This window comes from Bufo gargarizans, chromosome 4 (genome assembly GCF_014858855.1).
Source record: "Bufo gargarizans isolate SCDJY-AF-19 chromosome 4, ASM1485885v1, whole genome shotgun sequence".
Lineage (NCBI taxonomy): Eukaryota > Metazoa > Chordata > Amphibia > Anura > Bufonidae > Bufo > Bufo gargarizans.
Genome location: NC_058083.1, coordinates 498,319,613 through 498,336,594, shown reverse-complemented (window position 1 = coordinate 498,336,594; position 16,982 = coordinate 498,319,613). Strand labels below are relative to the sequence as shown.

Below are 16,982 nucleotides of genomic sequence, written 5' to 3'. Positions count from 1 at the left end.
GAACGCATGCGGACGTCTGAATGGAGCCTTACAGGGGGGTTATCAATGACAGGGGGTGATCAGGGTAATCAGGGTGATCACCCCCCTGTCACTGATCACCCCCCCTGTAAGGCTCCATTCAGACATCCGCATGATTTTTTACGGATCCATGGATACATGGATCGGATCCACAGAACGCATGCGGACGTCTGAATGGAGCCTTACAGGGGGGTTATCAATGACAGGGGGTGATCAGGGTGATCACCCCCCTGTCACTGATCACCCCCCCTGTAAGGCTCCATTCAGACGTCCACATGATTTTTACGGATCCATGGATCGGATCCGTAAAAATCATGCGGACGTCTGAATGGAGCCTGACAGGGGGGTGATCAATGACAGGGGGGTGATCAATGACAGGGGGTGATCAGGGAGTGTATATGGGTGATCACCCGCCTGTCATTGATCACCCCCCTGTAAGGCTCCATTCAGACGTCCGCATGATTTTTACGGATCCATGGATACATGGATCGGATCCGTAAAAATCATGCGGACGTCTGAATGGAGCCTGACAGGGGGGTGATCAATGACAGGGGCGTGATCAATGACAGGGGGTGATCAGGGAGTGTATATGGGTGATCACCCGCCTGTCATTGATCACCCCCCTGTAAGGCTCCATTCAGACGTCCGCATGATTTTTACGGATCCATGGATACATGGATCGGATCCGTAAAAATCATGCGGACGTCTGAATGGAGCCTGATAGGGGGGTGATCAATGACAGGGGGTGATCAGGGAGTGTATATGGGTGATCACCCGCCTGTCATTGATCACCCCCCTGTAAGGCTCCATTCAGACGTCCGCATGATTTTTACGGATCCATGGATACATGGATCGGATCCGTAAAAATCATGCGGACGTCTGAACGGAGCCTGACAGGGGGGTGATCAATGACAGGGCGGTGATCAATGACAGGGGGGTGATCAGGGAGTTTATATGGGGTGATCAGAGGTTTATAAGGGGTTAATAAGTGACGGGGGGGGGGGTGTAGTGTAGTGTAGTGTGGTGTTTGGTGGGACTGTACTGACCTACCTGAGTCCTCTGGTGGTCGATCCTAACAAAAGGGACCACCAGAGGACCAGGTAGGAGGTATATTAGACGCTGTTATGAAAACAGCGTCTAATATACCCGTTAGGGGTTAAAAAATTCGGATCTCCAGCCTGCCAGCGAGCGATCGCCGCTGGCAGGCTGGAGATCCACTCGCTTACCTTCCGTTTTTGTGAGCGCGCGCGCCTGTGCGCGCGCGTTCACAGGAAATCTCGGCTCTCGCGGGAGGACGCGTATATGCGTCCACCCAGAAGAGCAGGACCGCCGGCAGGACGCAATCCTGCGTACGGCGGTCCTGAGGAGGTTAAAGGCTATGTACACCTTCAAGGGCAATTTTTTTTTTATGATTGCATTTTTACAAATTTTGGGCTAAAAATCATTTTTTCAATTGGTCATTATCAAAAAATAATTGAGCTGTTCTGTCACAAAGGGTTAACTGGTTTTCTGGCTGTGCGACTGGTCCTTTTTCACTTTGTGCCAGTCATCTAATGACACTTATCTCTAATTTACTAAGAGGTCATAAACACTTATGTAAGCCACAGTCTTATCAGTAAGATGAGAACTGAGCTATAATGAGTGTTTAGGAGATCATAAGGAGAGATAAGGAGCCATCAACTGAGGTGCCTGATGGAACAGAGTGAAAATTCTGATCCTGCTACTAGATAAACTAAAGGCTACACAAAGACAGTGGTTCAATTATTTATTTATTTTTTAAAGACCAATGGGAAAAAAAAAAATTTGTTCAAAATGAGTACAATGCAAAAATAAAAAGAATTGCCCCGAAAGGTGTACATAGCCTTTACATAAGCGACACATGCTACTTTGCCTATGAAGCAGCTCTCTTCCTATCAGCATTGCCAAGAGGGGTCTCTTCCATTATCTTGACACCTTCGCAGCAATTTTTTTTGTCACTGCCCCTAAAACTAGAAATGAAGCAGGTGTGTCTCCATGGTAACAAACAAACAAAGTCATATTCCTTTTATCTGTCCCTTACTTCTCGCTAACCAATCTTAAGTAGGTTAGCATAAAGTATGTGACAAAAGAGAAGGAGAAATTATTGCAGGATCAGTCTACATAGGGTTTGTTTGTTGTCTGTTACCATGGAGATGCATAGGTTTGTAAAGGAGCTGTCTAAACAAAACGACTGAATACACTTTTTACAACATTACTTCATTGTTCAGCTAAGAAGCAATGGGCCAATAAACCAAAATTGATTCACAGTGCGGCATAAATGGCACATTACCGTGATTCCGTACGATTACAGCAATGGCAAGTTTATATAGTTTGCTATGTTTTACTACTTTCTCTCAATAACTTGCCTGAGCAGGATGAGCAGAAGACAGGTAAGCAAGGTCCTAGGGCAAGCCAGATGAGGAGCCAGGAATACAATATCGTAGGATACCTTAGCATGATGCACCTGAACCTGTTGCTCAGGCACAGGATGCTGGAAAAAAGGCCCTAGAGAAGCCTGAGCCACATGGATGACTAATTGGACCTTGGTGCAAAGCTGGCTCTTTCAGAGCTGGGGGAAGAAAATAATAATCGCACCGAATGAGACAACTACAATGCCTGTGTAAAAGGTGTATTGTCAGAAATTACTTAAAGGGGTTCTCCAGGTACAAATATAAATGATCTATGTCGAGGACAGGCCCTGGGCTGGAGTGAAGGAAGAAATGCAGGAATGCAGAGGGTGGCAGCGAAGAATGAGATACAGCAATGGGTGGCGAGCAGAGCCTGACATCACACACATGCTCCATGCAAAATCTATTTTATTCCTTCTGACATACGGTGTAACATGTTATGTAAATGCGGCACTGTAACATTCCTGGGGGGAACGCACCAAGTTTATAAAACTCCTTACTGCGCCACCCCCTCAACCACCAAAACACGGAAACATTCCTGTGGACGATTGTAGGTTTCTTAACAAGCGTTTAGTACTTTAGTGGCGACGGGACTGAAAACATGCTTACCACAGGTGTAAAAATACTCGGCAATAGGGTCATTTCCAGCTCATCCTCTCACTACAGCATCCCGCCATCAGACTGCACACAGCTCCAAACAGTGTAGGCCCCTATCAAAACCCTCAGTGAGTACCCTCAAAATGGAAATGCTCGATGTGTTCTTTCCAGAACCGAGAATCCATGCCAACACATCAATCAACGTCATCTCTAGCCAGCAATTGTAATTTTTTTGTTTTTAAGCTGTTATCTCATGATTAATGTGAAAAATGAAAAATCAGATATATAGTACACAACAACCTCTATCTAACAAAGCTAGATCCAGGCCTGTACCTCACATGGATCCAGAGATCTCCTCATTCATTGCTCTAATGACTCTGCTAGATTTATTTCAAGCAGGTAAGGGCAGTTGAAGGATGGAACTGAGCATGTGCGGCCATCTCAGTGAGCCGGACAGAGAAATAACAGCAGGTGGCGCTATACAGATAGACTTCAGCGAATAACTCAGTGGCTATTCTATATTTTTAATTACATGCAATTACAAAAGTATTCAGATCCAGCTGCCAGTTTGAAAAACGTCGAATATATTTTGTGGGACAATCCAGTCTAGATCCCCCACTATTCTAATGGCAGCTATCACAGAAGCAGAGCAGCCCGAGAAGTGCACCGTTCATTAATATATTGCACACAGCCTTTCTTATACTTAACGCCGAACCTTTGAAAAAGGGTGTCTGATCTGCATCATGTTAGGTTATGTTCACACTGAGTTTTTTCGACATGGATTTTAGTGCAGATTCTGCTCTCAAAATACGCGCCAAACAGGCTTGCATTTCATCTCTATTGAACTAAATGAGCAATTCGCTTGTTAATTCATAGGACACTTTCTTCTTTGTCTGTTTTAAAATTCCGCATGGAATCAGCAACCAGAGTTCCCACTAAAATGGGCAGGATGAAAAACTATATAAATCCAACATAAAAAAAAAAAAAAAAAAAAGGTATTTTGAAATGTAAAGATACCCTTATAGAGCGGAGAAGACTCATGAGTTTGCTGGAAATTATTCAGCATAACTTACAGTACATTTTATTCATTTGAATTCCTTCTCATTTGGGGTTTAGGCGTCCAGTGGGCGGTCCTGCTCAGTGATTGACAGCCATCTCTGCATACACACTCAGGGTGATGACTGCCAATCACTGATAAGACCGCCCACATGGCTACCGGGCTCAGAAAGGGATTTAAATGAATAAAATACAAGGTTTACAGAATCTTTTCCCATAGAACTATACATCAATCTGCTAACATGCTGCCTGCAGATGGTACTGCATTTTCATGGTGCCACATTCCCAGTGTACACGACCGTATGCGTTTTGTGGTCTGCAAATCGCAGATCTGCAAAACACGGATCCAGGCCGTGTGCATTCCGCCATTTTCTTTTTCACTTCAATAGAATAGTCCTGTCACTGTCCGCAAAACAGACAAGACTAGAACATGTTCTACCTTTTTAGCGAGTCTGCTGAAAAGACGTGCTGGGTGCATCTTTTGTGGCCCCGTTGAAATGAATGGCTCTGCATCCAATCCACAAAAAAATCGGATCAAATGCAGACCAAACAGTCGTGTGCATTAGCCCTAATGATGACTTTTCCCCCATGCTGGAGGAACATTCCTCTCCAGGTTTTCCCCCAAGAGTCCCAGCATTTGTGATACGCTTATTGTAGTAGTTGTTTAAAGCTGGTGGGGATCATTCATATGGACGATCTCATCGGCAACATGCCAGACTAAACTGGTTGCTCAGGCAGTCTGTTTCTTCCAAAAATCTGACTTGGTTCTTGAGTACAATGGCAAATGATCGGCTCATGCCCTGGGACCCCACCAATCATGAGAATTAGGGAGCCATGCACCCTCTTTGAAGAGATCAGTCATCAAACAAGGATGCTTCCTCTACATTCAACTCTATGTGACTGAGAGAAAGCTTATTGCTTTAAACGGCTATCTCCATCAGTCTTAGGCCTCATCCACACGACCATATACGTTTGTTTCGTCCACAAATCGCAATTTTGCTGCCCCATTGAAATGAATGGGTCCGCATTCCGATCTGCAAAATATGTAGATTGGATGTGGACCAAAACTACAGTCGTGAGTATGAGGCCCTATAGAGTTGAACAGGGCGCCGTTTCATAAATGTGAGGGACGCGGGACTCTGGCTGTTGTGATCAATGGAGGTCCCAGTAGTGGCTCCCAGTGATCGGTCATGTATTACCTATCTTGTGGATATCTGATCAGTGCATAGTTAGACCCATTCTGTCTAGGTCTTTCCACAACATTCGTCATACCTGTCAACGGTGTTGGCAACAATCTCCAGCTGTTCCAGGAGAAAAGGGTAGAGAGTGGGGAACCTCGAGAAGAACTCTCTCCCGGTCATCCTGCCGAGAAATGACAGAGGAAAGAAATATTAGAATAGCTTTAAAAAAGAACTAAATTTGATGAGTAAACAATTCTTATGTGACTGCTGGTGAATATTCATGAGTGGCTCCGTCCTTGTAGAGCCTATGTAGAAAACAAGACTGACTGGTCAATCATGTGACCTCACGTTTTCAGCTGAGCTACAATGAACCTGATCGATTAGCGCCCTCCCTGCAGCTTCCGGCTGAAGAGAGCCCTCTAGACTTGCTCACATTAAAGGAGTTGAGCATACCTCAACTCACCAATCCCCCCCCCCCCTTCCTGGTCCTTCTCGACACAAAAGAAACACCCACACAGTCAATCCTTGGTTGGTATTCACTGACTAGGTGAGCAGGCATTTCCTCTTTGAAGAGGTGTACCAGGAAGGAGAAAGCATTTCCTGTTTGTAGAGGTGTACCAGAAAGGAGAAAGCATTTCCTCTTTGTAGAGGTGTACCAGGAAGGAGAAAGCATTTCCTGTTTGTAGAGGTGTAACGGGAAGGAGAAAGCATTTCCTGTTTGTAGAGGTGTAACGGGAAGGAGAAAGCATTTCCTGTTTGTAGAGGTGTAACGGGAAGGAGAAAGCATTTCCTGTTTGTAGAGGTGTAACGGGAAGGAGAAAGCATTTCCTGTTTGTAGAGGTGTAACGGGAAGGAGAAAGCATTTCCTGTTTGTAGAGGTGTACCGGGAAGGAGAAAGCATTTCCTGTTTGTAGAGGTGTACCGGGAAGGAGAAAGCATTTCCTGTTTGTAGAGGTGTACCAGGAAGGAGAAAGCATTTCCTGTTTGTAGAGGTGTACCAGGAAGGAGAAAGCATCTCCTGTTTGTAGAGGTGTACCAGGAAGGAGAAAGCATTTCCTGTTTGTAGAGGTGTACCAGGAAGAAGAAAGCATTTCCTGTTTGTAGAGGTGTACTAGGAAGGAGAAAGCATTTCCTGTTTGTAGAGGTGTACCAGGAAGGAGAAAGCAGTGGCAGACCCGGACAATACATTTTTATTCACTGGACAATCACTTTAAGGCTTTTTCACATCTGCGTTTTTTGCCTGACCCAGCAGGGCTCAGCAAAAACGCTTCCGTTAGGATAATACAACCACCTGCATCCGTTATGAATGTGTCCGGTTGCATTATGTCTAAAATAGCCATGACGTATCCGGCACTAAAACAAGTCAATGGGCGCCGAAACCGGTTTCTTTTGTGTCCGATAAAAAGGATCTGGCACCATTGACTTGCACTGTGTTTCATGCCGGATCCTTCTTTCTCCGCATCCCATGATGCACTCAAAGACACTGCTTGCAGCGTTTTTCTGTCTGGCATGGGAACACAACCAAATGGAACAGAATGCATTGTGGTGCACTCCGTTCTGTTCTGTTTAGTTCAGTTTTGTCTCCATTGACGATCACTGGGAACAAAATTGAAGTGTTTTCCTCAGTTATTCAGATCCTATGACTGATCTCAATACGGGAAAAGAAAAACACTGATGTGAAAGTAACCTAAGGGCTCATGTACACGACCGTATGTTCACTCTGAAAACCCATTCATTTCAACTGGGGCCGCAAAAGATGCGGGCAGCACACGTATAACCGTAGGACATTTCTACAGGAGTTTGAAAAAAAAGTGCAATGAGCACGGTCGGGATCCGTGCTTGCAGATCCTTAATCGCAAAACAGATATTGTCGAGTACATGAGCCCTAAGGGGGTATTCCAGTTTCATGAAACGTTTACATTATAGTGGCGGTGCAGTGTAATTGGGAGAATTGAATAAGAGAGGCAGCTCTAATGGCGGCATGCAGAGAAACATGGCAGAGGACAGTGCATTTGCATAAGTGCTGTCCTATTCCAACAGCCGATTCCCTACCAATCTAATATTGATAACCTATCCCGAGGATCAATATCATGAAACCGGAATAAGTGGATTACAGGGTGTCCGTTTCAGCTGGAATCTGTGCGGGAACCTGACAGCAACTGTTAAATTTCCCTGCAGTGCCTCCACAGGACAACTGAAGCATTACACCATTTGAAATTAAATCACTGAGCTGTCCCTGTAATGCACAGACATGCTGGGTCCTCCAGTGCAAGAGACCATCTATGAAGCCAGTCTGTGTTCCACTGAATAGATGAGGGTCTTGAAAAGGGTGCGCACCTAAAATTTGCTATATAAAACTGTGTTTTCTAAGCCCACAAACACCTTGACTTTAAGTTTAATGTGCCTTTAAGAGTTAAAATAAATTTAGAAGGTCTCTAAATGGTATCTAAATGTGCACGGCTGCACAGTCCATGCACAGATTATACTGCTGAGCCTTAACCACCACTATGTGAGTGCGCTGCCTGACCAAACACTGCACCGTATGCAAAAAAGTGACTTGTCAGCAGCAGCGGTTCCGGTTCATCCTCTTTTGGCCACACACTGGATAAGTCCATGTGTACTTTTGATTCTCTACACGGGAACATCTAGTGGAAAACCGTTCTTATAATCATTAAATTAAAAATACTGCTCCGCACATGATAGTTTAATGATAGTGTGAAAGGGTCATTTTTCCCGCGACGATCCCATGTGAGCAGCGAATAATACATGTATTTTATGCTGAAGCAATTTACTATAATTTAGAGACACTTAGGCGGACGTATCATTTCTTTTTTAGTTGCAGTCTTTAGGTTTGACCCCTTCCGTACCTAAGACTTTAATTTGAGGTACAAGGGGAAAAAATACAGTTCTCTAAAAGCAATGTCAATTTCCAAAGGCAAAATACAAAGACATCTTTCTGAATCTTGGCTTCGTGGTCCTCTCCTGCGGGCCAGGTGGTTAACGCGAGAAATAAACAGACAGTAACAGGTTCTGTATAGCACTTCTTGTTTAATAGACTGGCATTATGCAAAGGTCTCGGAGGTGGCTCAAAAACCAATTATTTTACTACTTATTAATCCTTTAAGACTATGAATACTTTTAGAGACATTTAGCTATTGATTTACACATATTTTGGGCTAAAAAACTAATTCGTAATAGCTTTTTATTAAATCTTTTGCATAGTCTGGCTTCAGCAGCTTCAGTGTTTCACAGTACATGGCAGCTGCAGAAAGCCAGTCTGTGATAAACTCTTTAGACTGTCAGTCTGACACCTAAAGGTGCATTTACTAGGCCCGAGAATCGGGCAGATTATCGGGAGCAACCGTTCCTGAAATTCTATGGATGCTCTATATGGTCTCTGCACAACAAGGAGCATTATTATGACTATGTGCATGGGGCCACAAAAGGTGACCATATGTACAGTATTAGGTAACTGTCCACAGATCCAACTTACTTCACTGGGATCGGCTAATAATCTCATGTGTATGGAGGCAGCCCGACAATATTCTGATATCTCACACTGGGGAAATCAAGGGTTGGATTTTGGCCTGTGTTCATATTTGATTTGTGGTCTGGATTTATAAAGGGAACCATGATACAGTTTCGGCTCTGTCATGCAGCAGACACCACAGACACCCTTACAGAACCCACGGAAATAATGGGGGCACTTGGGTTGTACCTTGGTGATTCTTAGATCCAACAAGAAAAATCGCATTGCATGCCTCCAATGTAAATGTGAACGGAGCCCTAAACGGTCTAATTTTTTTTGTTTCCCATGGAGATAACTGGCGCCATAGTCTAGAAGATGCTTATGGAAATAACACAGGTAAGCGGGGTTGGGAATAAGATTGTGGTCAACAGCTTTGATCAACCTCCAGGTCCAGGTTACTATACAGTAAAAGAAGTCAGAATTTCAAGTTACCACAGATCAGACAACTCTTTGCGCTGACCAATAATTAGTTCTTACATTGCTAGTTTTCTACTCATTCGGGTCTTCCCCACTGCATTGAAATAGGGGCCTAGCAGGATAAAGAGTATTCCCATTTTCTAAACTGATAGTACATTGTTAGGGTAGGCAATCATTTTATTATAAATAGGGGCTTGACTTCTGGGACACCCACCATCCCTGTTAACGAAGGGGATGCAGCGGGGGTAAAGCACCCCAACCACCAGTTATGCAGCCCGCCCCATTCACCTTGAATACGACCGCATTGCCGTTCCCTGTACATTTCAGTGGTCTGTGTGCCACTGTGCATGGAAGACTTAGAGGGGGATGCAGCGCTATGCCTGCCCTGTGTTGCCTTCATTCTCAGGACTGGTGGGAATCTCAGAAGCTAGGTTCCCATCAAAAAGAACACAATGGCTAATCCATACGTACCAACATTTTTGTTAGGAAATTCGGGGGCTTTACGACCTTACCGGTTATCGCCAACATCTGAGAAGAGAGTTTACACAGGTTCCGCCCAGAGACAAGGCGATTTTGCCAGGTCTGTCCCTGAAAATATTGGTCAATCCCGGCAAATTCAGGACTATGCAAGCCTTTAAACATAAAATTTAAATTGAGTTTTGATCTCAAGTAAACTCCTCAAGGAACAGATCATTTGGCATGACCAACAAGTAGAGCTCTGCAAAACATCAAGTGGTGTACAAAAGTGCGACCCCTCCACCACAAAGAAAAATGTCCCTCCACACACACACACACTTTTTTAGATTTCAAAATGAATCTTTATCTTCCTATGTATCGGAAAAGCATGAAAGCATGATCACTTGGAATGATTAACTTACAGCAACTTATGAGAGGGCAACAGTAACAACAAAAGAACTCGTAAGAGATAACAATCAAAATGACTCAAACAGGAAGAAACACAAGACGATAACTTTCAGACGCAAACATTGGCACGTACCCCTGCGTTTTTATAAGCCACATCGCTCTGGTCAGCAGATTATAGAACAGCGCTCCAGAAAGCTCATGTGTAAAGCAGTTTCATGTGAATATAAGGAGATAATGTTGGTTTACTCATTTCCCAGATAAGTTTTTATAGATAAAATGATTTTATCATCTTGTCTGAACAGAAGAGCGTTGCAACATCATTTGTTCTAGAAGCCAAAAGGCTGCAAAAGTTTTTTTTTTGAAGAGTCGAGTCCCTATAGGGCTGTATGGCCTAATGATGACCCCACACATTAGGACATCATCCTATCTGACCCTCCAATACACTTTAAGAAGTTACCTAAGACTTCCTTGAAGAAATTAACTACCTGTGCTATCATCATTCACTACCTGTGCTATCACCGGCTCCCGAGGTGATCATTCCACAGATTGACTGCTTTTACAGTAAAAAAGGACTTGTATTCTTGTTGCCTGCACCCTTTCACCCCAATGTAGGTGCCCCCCCCCCCCCATCTTTGGGGGGGTTACACTAGGAAGCCATCGTTTTCCAGTAGGGGCCACTTCAAAACTTTATTTCCCACACTTGGGTAAGTCCACTCAAGATAGAATTGGGACATGCACAATTAAAAACCACACAGATTACCAGGCAAGCGGATGAGATTTTACAAATGGCGGTCAGGAGTTCACAAATCTCATCAACGCGCTGAGGACCTCGTCCACACAAAACTTGATTTTTAAAATCCACGGCCTGTCAATTTAAGTTGCGGATTTTAAGTGTGGATTTCAGGAGTGAACCCCCCAGTAAATCTTCATGCAAAAATTTTTCTGTGAGGTGTGAACCTACCCTTGTGCACCCTTGTATGCTCACATGGTTGATTTTCACTGCAAATGCAGATTTCCACCTGTATTTCACCTCTCACTGCCGCTCAGTTGCAATTCACACTGCCGGATTCTGTGGCAAATTCGCGTCAGATTTTTCCAGCATGTATTTGCTGCCGTGTGAACATAGAATTAGACACCTCATTTCAAGACTGAATCAGAGTGTCTTTCAATATTTCCTGTTCAGTAAGTTTCTCTATCTTCATTTCCAACTCCAGGGCTTTCTTTTAACCCCTTCAAGACTCAATTTTTGTTTTTATCTCCCCGCCTTTTTTTAATTTTCTAGTCACATGGCCATATGAGGGCTTGTTTATCGTGGGACAAGATGTATTTTTTAATGGCTTCATCTAAAAGGGTTTTTTGAGATTTTTTTTTTTTTTTACAGATGACCTATTCTTCAGCAGTGTGTCTGGACAGTGGGGGTCTGAAAACCCAGGACCCCTGCCGATCAACTGTTTTAAAAGGCTCTCAGTAGCACCGTGGCCTTCTCTCTGCTCACCAAGCACAGTGTTGTTGATTTTATAGGTATCGCAGCTCAGCCCCAACATGATTATGGGGGCGGCCATCTTGCGTCAGGTGGTGTTAACAGCATTTAGAAATATGCTTGACAGCAGCCACCATGGGCCATAAACACAATCAACATAAGATCACCACATTCACTTCTATGGCATGCTCTTTAACCTGTGCAGGGGTCAGGAGGTAGTGGATAATCAGCGATTTCATCTATTGTAAATGGCAAATCACGTGATATCTATGCAGAGGTGATATCTGTCATGGTAATCCTGTCTTATTGATAAGCAGATGACTGCAGTAAAGTGATCTGTACAGACCAAAAAGAGGAGTCTATTATTAGGCTTAGTGGCCAGTGCGGAAACTGCAGGGTTTTAATTTTTAATTTTTTTTATTTAGGCAGCGACTAAAAATTACATCACCAAAAATGTTTTAAAACTATGATTAACATAAAAACTTGATTTAAAGGAAATGTGTCACCCAAAATTTTATCTGCCAGTTAAAACCAGATAGTAACATCTCTTTTTTTTCTAATCTGTTTTTATTTTTTGATTGTAGATTTTTTATTTTTATTTCCTGAACCGGATTATGGGGGCGGCCATCTTGTCTGAGCTGTTCTTAACAGCATTTAGAAAGAAAATTGCTTTACGGCAGCCCCGTGGTCCGCAGACACAATGGTCAGGAGGGGACGTCAGTGACTTCTATGGGAGAGTCTTCTGGGCATGCTCTGTGACCTGTGCAGAGGTCATTGTACAAGGAAAGAATAGATAAGATGTGACAATCACCTACTGTGAATGGTGGATCCTGTCTTATCTATACACAGAGGTGATATCATTACAGGCAGGAGTAGAATGACAGATAAGCAGGTAACTGCAGTAACGTGACCTGTACAAAACAAGAAGTGGCCAGTGCAAAAACTGCAAGATTTTTTGTTTTAGTTTAAATATAAAAAGTGACATGGAAAATGAAAAATATCAAAAAAATATTAAAAATATGTTAAACATAAAAAAATTATTTAAACAGCTGGTCATTTTCTGATGACACATTCCCTTTTAAAGACGCATTGGTGAAAAATATTTGCTATGTATTCACGGCTAATCAGATAAACCAGCCGTAAACTATACATTGACTTCTGAAAAACATTGGGCCTTGTAAACTCAGGTGAAAATGGCTAGTAAGCACATGAAAAGCGCTTTCATAAATTAGCCTGTTGGAACGGGCATATATTTACGCTGGGTCTGACTGACAGTTCTCTTATTAAGCTCATAAAAATGGAGGCAACGTGATCTTCCAAGAATGTTTGTTCTAGCTGTACTATTTGAAGAAACCGAGAGAAAAAAAAATAAAAAAAGTTACGGACAATGAACAGGCCTCGACTTCTCCGACAATTTATTTTACAGCCTCCTGAGCTCCGAGGGTGTTTTTGCAAGTCACTGAACTTGAGAAATATTTTGCTTGCTCGGCCGGGAATTTAGTAACACCATTTTCAGCTCGTTAGAAAAGAAATTAGACTCTTTTGCTAAAAATATAAATTCCTTTTGGGCATCAAGTGGTTCCCCCTCCACTAAGTTTTACTTCTTTCACAACTTGGATCTTTTTAGTTATTTCCTTTGAAAAAAACCAATTACCATGGATGGAAAAATGACACTGGTTATAAAATATGTGACAACAAACACAATGGGGGAGACTATAGGTAGACCTCCACAGGCTGCGTTGGTTGTTCCTTCCAGGACTTGATAGGCCGGCACTACACGCATATTTCAGATTACAGCTACTGTTTGTTCCAATACTAATAAATCTCTCTAATTACAACCCCGGTAGAACGTTTTTCCTTCGGTAAGAACTGAACATTCTTCCCAGTAACCATCATTAATATTCGGACATATCACAGCTGATAGCAGGTCCCGTCCTGTTTCGTGTCTCCCCAAGATCTTACAAGCAAAATAAATTCATTAAAAAAAATGTCAAAAAGAAAAATGGGAATAAATAGAAACAGAGTAAATTTTGGCATTGCAATTCCAGCAGTTTGCACTGTTTACTTCTTCGTCACCAAGCAATATGGGATGCCATAAAAAATTTAGATATTTTGTATGGATGCCCTCTGGACTACATAATTTAGCCTTAGGGTCCATTAACATCACGTTTCAATAATCTATACCTCCGATGGACAGTTGCAATGTATCCCACTATATAAGGGTAAAATGGGATAGTTTACCGTTAACTTGGTATGGAACCGTGTAGTCTACTGCACAAAAAAGAGGTACACGGACATATGCTGGCCGGATGGAAGCCAAAAGGATAGACTTTTGCCCTCCATTGAGTGAATGCCGTGATATGATGCACATACGCAGGGGTGCACCTAGCCTTTCCGCTGCCCGAGGGGAAAACTGAAATGGTGTTTCTCCCTCCCCAATGCCAATTTCTTAACCTAACTCCTTCCCTTCAGCCCATGGCCCTTCGGGCTGCCCATCTCTTGCCCCTACCTGGTGCTGCCTGGCCTCATTTGTGGTGCACCCCTGCATATACGCACCAAATGTGATATGAACATAGCCTTAGGCTAAAATCACACGACTCTCTCTGTTTTGCGATCCACAAAATATGGATACTGTGTGCCAGACATTTAGCCTGGCTCAGACAACTTCCGTCCTGCTCCAATTAGCAGAGCAAGGGCATAGGCTCTATCCATGTCTACACAGGTGCTGAGCCTGCGCCCTTGGCCTGCCGATAAGATGAATTCATATGTTAGAATCAATTCACTCATCTCTACTGTAAGCCCATATGGAACAGTTGAATACCGCATTTTCCAGCCTATAAGACGCCCAAACCCACCCACCCCCAACATGGGGGAAAAATCTCAGTGCCTCTTATGGGGAGAATACTAATGAGCAGTACAAATATGGAAGCACTCATTAATACAGTATGACTGGGAGCAGTGAATGCAGCGCTCCTTGTACGCTTCCTGGTCTTCTGCCGGCGCCGCGCGCTGTTCTGTGGCCTGCCCACAGCGCGAGTACATCCGCACACTCTGTAACCTCACGCTGTGCCATGTCGGGTCATAGCACAGCGCGGCGCGGCAGGAAGCGCGCTGGATCTCAGGAGTGGCAGTGACGGCGGGAGTTTAAACTGAGGTCCGATTGGGGTCTTATTAACTGGTGGACTGATCTGAGATCTGAATGGGGGGTCTTCTTGACAGCGGGGGTCTGATCTGAGGTCTTATTAACATTGGGGTCTGATCTGAGGTCTGATTAGCTTTGGGCGTCTGACTGGGGCTCGGAGCTGGGGTCTGATTAACATTGGGGGTCTTATTTTCCTCCTCTAAAACCTAGGTGTGTCTTGTAGGGTGAAAAATATGGTACAAAATCAAACATCTATCATAACAGTATAAGACGACACATATAAATGAATAACGGTGACTACACCCCATGGGGACATCAACATGTGACTGAAATCACAGCAGAAATGTTCACTGCAGATTTTGCCAGAAATGGATGTGGATTTCATCCTCTCCATTGCAAAAGGTGAAATCCGCATTGGAGATCCGCTGCATAACCCGACATGCTGCAGACTAATCCGCACCAGCAGGTCAATTTACGCTGCATGTGGATTCGATTTCTTAAAACCTCAACCGCCTTGCTGGTCCGCTACAACGCAGCAGATCTGCTGGCATAAAAATCCGCTACGGCAAATCCACGGCATTTCAGCTGCGTGCGGATGAGCCCTGAGGGTTGCTTGTAGAATTACTGTAGTGAGACGTAAACTAAAGCAGTGCACAAGGCTACAGGCCACTTTATTTCCTCACTGTGATCTTATAAGATGCTCTTTACTAAATGATTAAAGGGGTTGTCCTTCAAAAAAAAAAAAAAATTTGTTTTTTACATTTTTCAAACCAGCACCTGGATCGGAATACTTTTCTAATTGCAAGTAATTCAATTTTTGGGTAAAGCTAGTGAGTTATGCACTGAAGTCTATCTGTATAGCGCCACCTGCTGTTTGCGCTATTTCAAAATTCTCTGTCCAGCTCACTGAGGTGGACATACATGCTCAGTTCTATCCTTCAGCTGCAGCAGAAAGGACATGACCCCTGAAAAAGTGCACACCCTCTAAGTTGCCCGCTTGACATAAATCTAGCAGAGCAATGAATGGGGAGATCTCTGGATCCTTGTGAGGTACAGGGCTGGTTCTAGCTTTGTTAGAGACCATCATGGACTATATAATCGCAGCATTAATCCTTTTAGGCTCATTCAGACGACCGTAGTGTTTTGCGGTCCGCAAACTGAGGATCCGCAAAACGCGGATACCGGCCATGTGCCTATTGCTCGGACTAGTTCTATATTTCTTGCGGGGCCGCGGAATGGAACTACTGATGCGGACAGTACATGGTGTGCCATTGCCCCATTGAAATTAATGGGTCTGCACCTGTTCTGCAAAATTACGGAAAGAATGCGGACCGGTCGCCTAAAAGAGCCTTTAAGCAGGTCCAATGGTGCGGTAGAAATTTGGCAAGTCCTGAATTTATTAAAAGTGACCTGTCAAAGAAGGAGCACCTGCATCGCCTGCCCTGTGGCGTGAGAATAGGAGGGAATGACCATGGCAACTATTTTTAAAGAATTGGAAAAATTCCTTATTTAATCCTATATATTTCAGCACACAGGGCAAAACCGGTGACAAACTCTGCGCGCGCCATTCCTGTGTACACACAGAGGACGGTGGGGAGCATTACAGGGGCAGCTTATATGTAAATGGCTCTAAAGCCGCCTCGCTCCCCCTGACAGGGGTCCAAAGATGAATGTTAAGTGATGAGTCAGTTGAGCAGCGTCTGTTTTGATCACGAGCCAAAATAGATAGAACAATTGCTTTGTGAGGCAGCGAGATAAAGAAACTGCAGCTCATCAGTGTTCCAATGATAACAGTCCATTCATAGCTGCAAAAATAGACCCGCACACCGTACGGCCCCCGGGGAGTGCGCAGGAATTCCCGCCCCCACCAAGATGTTAATTCAGGAGCTGAGCAACTGAACTGACTGGTGGCAGCAATGGCATGCATGGAAAAATTTTCTAGGATTACGCTAAAACCAGGGATCAGCAACCTTCGGCACTCCAGCTGTTGTGAAACTACAACTCCCAGCATGCTCCTTTCACTTCAGTGGGAGCTCAGAGAACAGTCAAGCAAGTGTGCATGATGGGAGATGTAGTTTCACAATGCCTGGAGTTGCTGATCCCTGCGCTAAACCGTGCCACTTCTATGCTTGCACTGGGCGTTGAGGTCGGTTACTCAGAGCCGGATGGTATGTGCTATCTATTGCAATGTGGCGGTATGCCTTAGGGGGTGGACGGGGGATCATGTATAGAAAACGTTCAACTTAATGACTGATAGACATATAGTACATGC

The 16,982-nt window shown here is 43.9% G+C and overlaps 1 protein-coding gene across 1 annotated transcript in view; it reads right to left on the bottom strand.

Annotated features, from left to right (window-relative positions):
* THADA (THADA armadillo repeat containing) overlaps window positions 1–16,982 on the bottom strand; it is a 579,731-nt gene that overhangs the window by 309,592 nt on the left and 253,157 nt on the right. Inside the window, exon 27 of the mRNA XM_044289288.1 lies at window positions 5,370–5,459. Within this exon, the coding sequence (XP_044145223.1) occupies window positions 5,370–5,459 (90 nt within the window). The remainder of the gene's footprint in view (window positions 1–5,369; window positions 5,460–16,982) is intronic.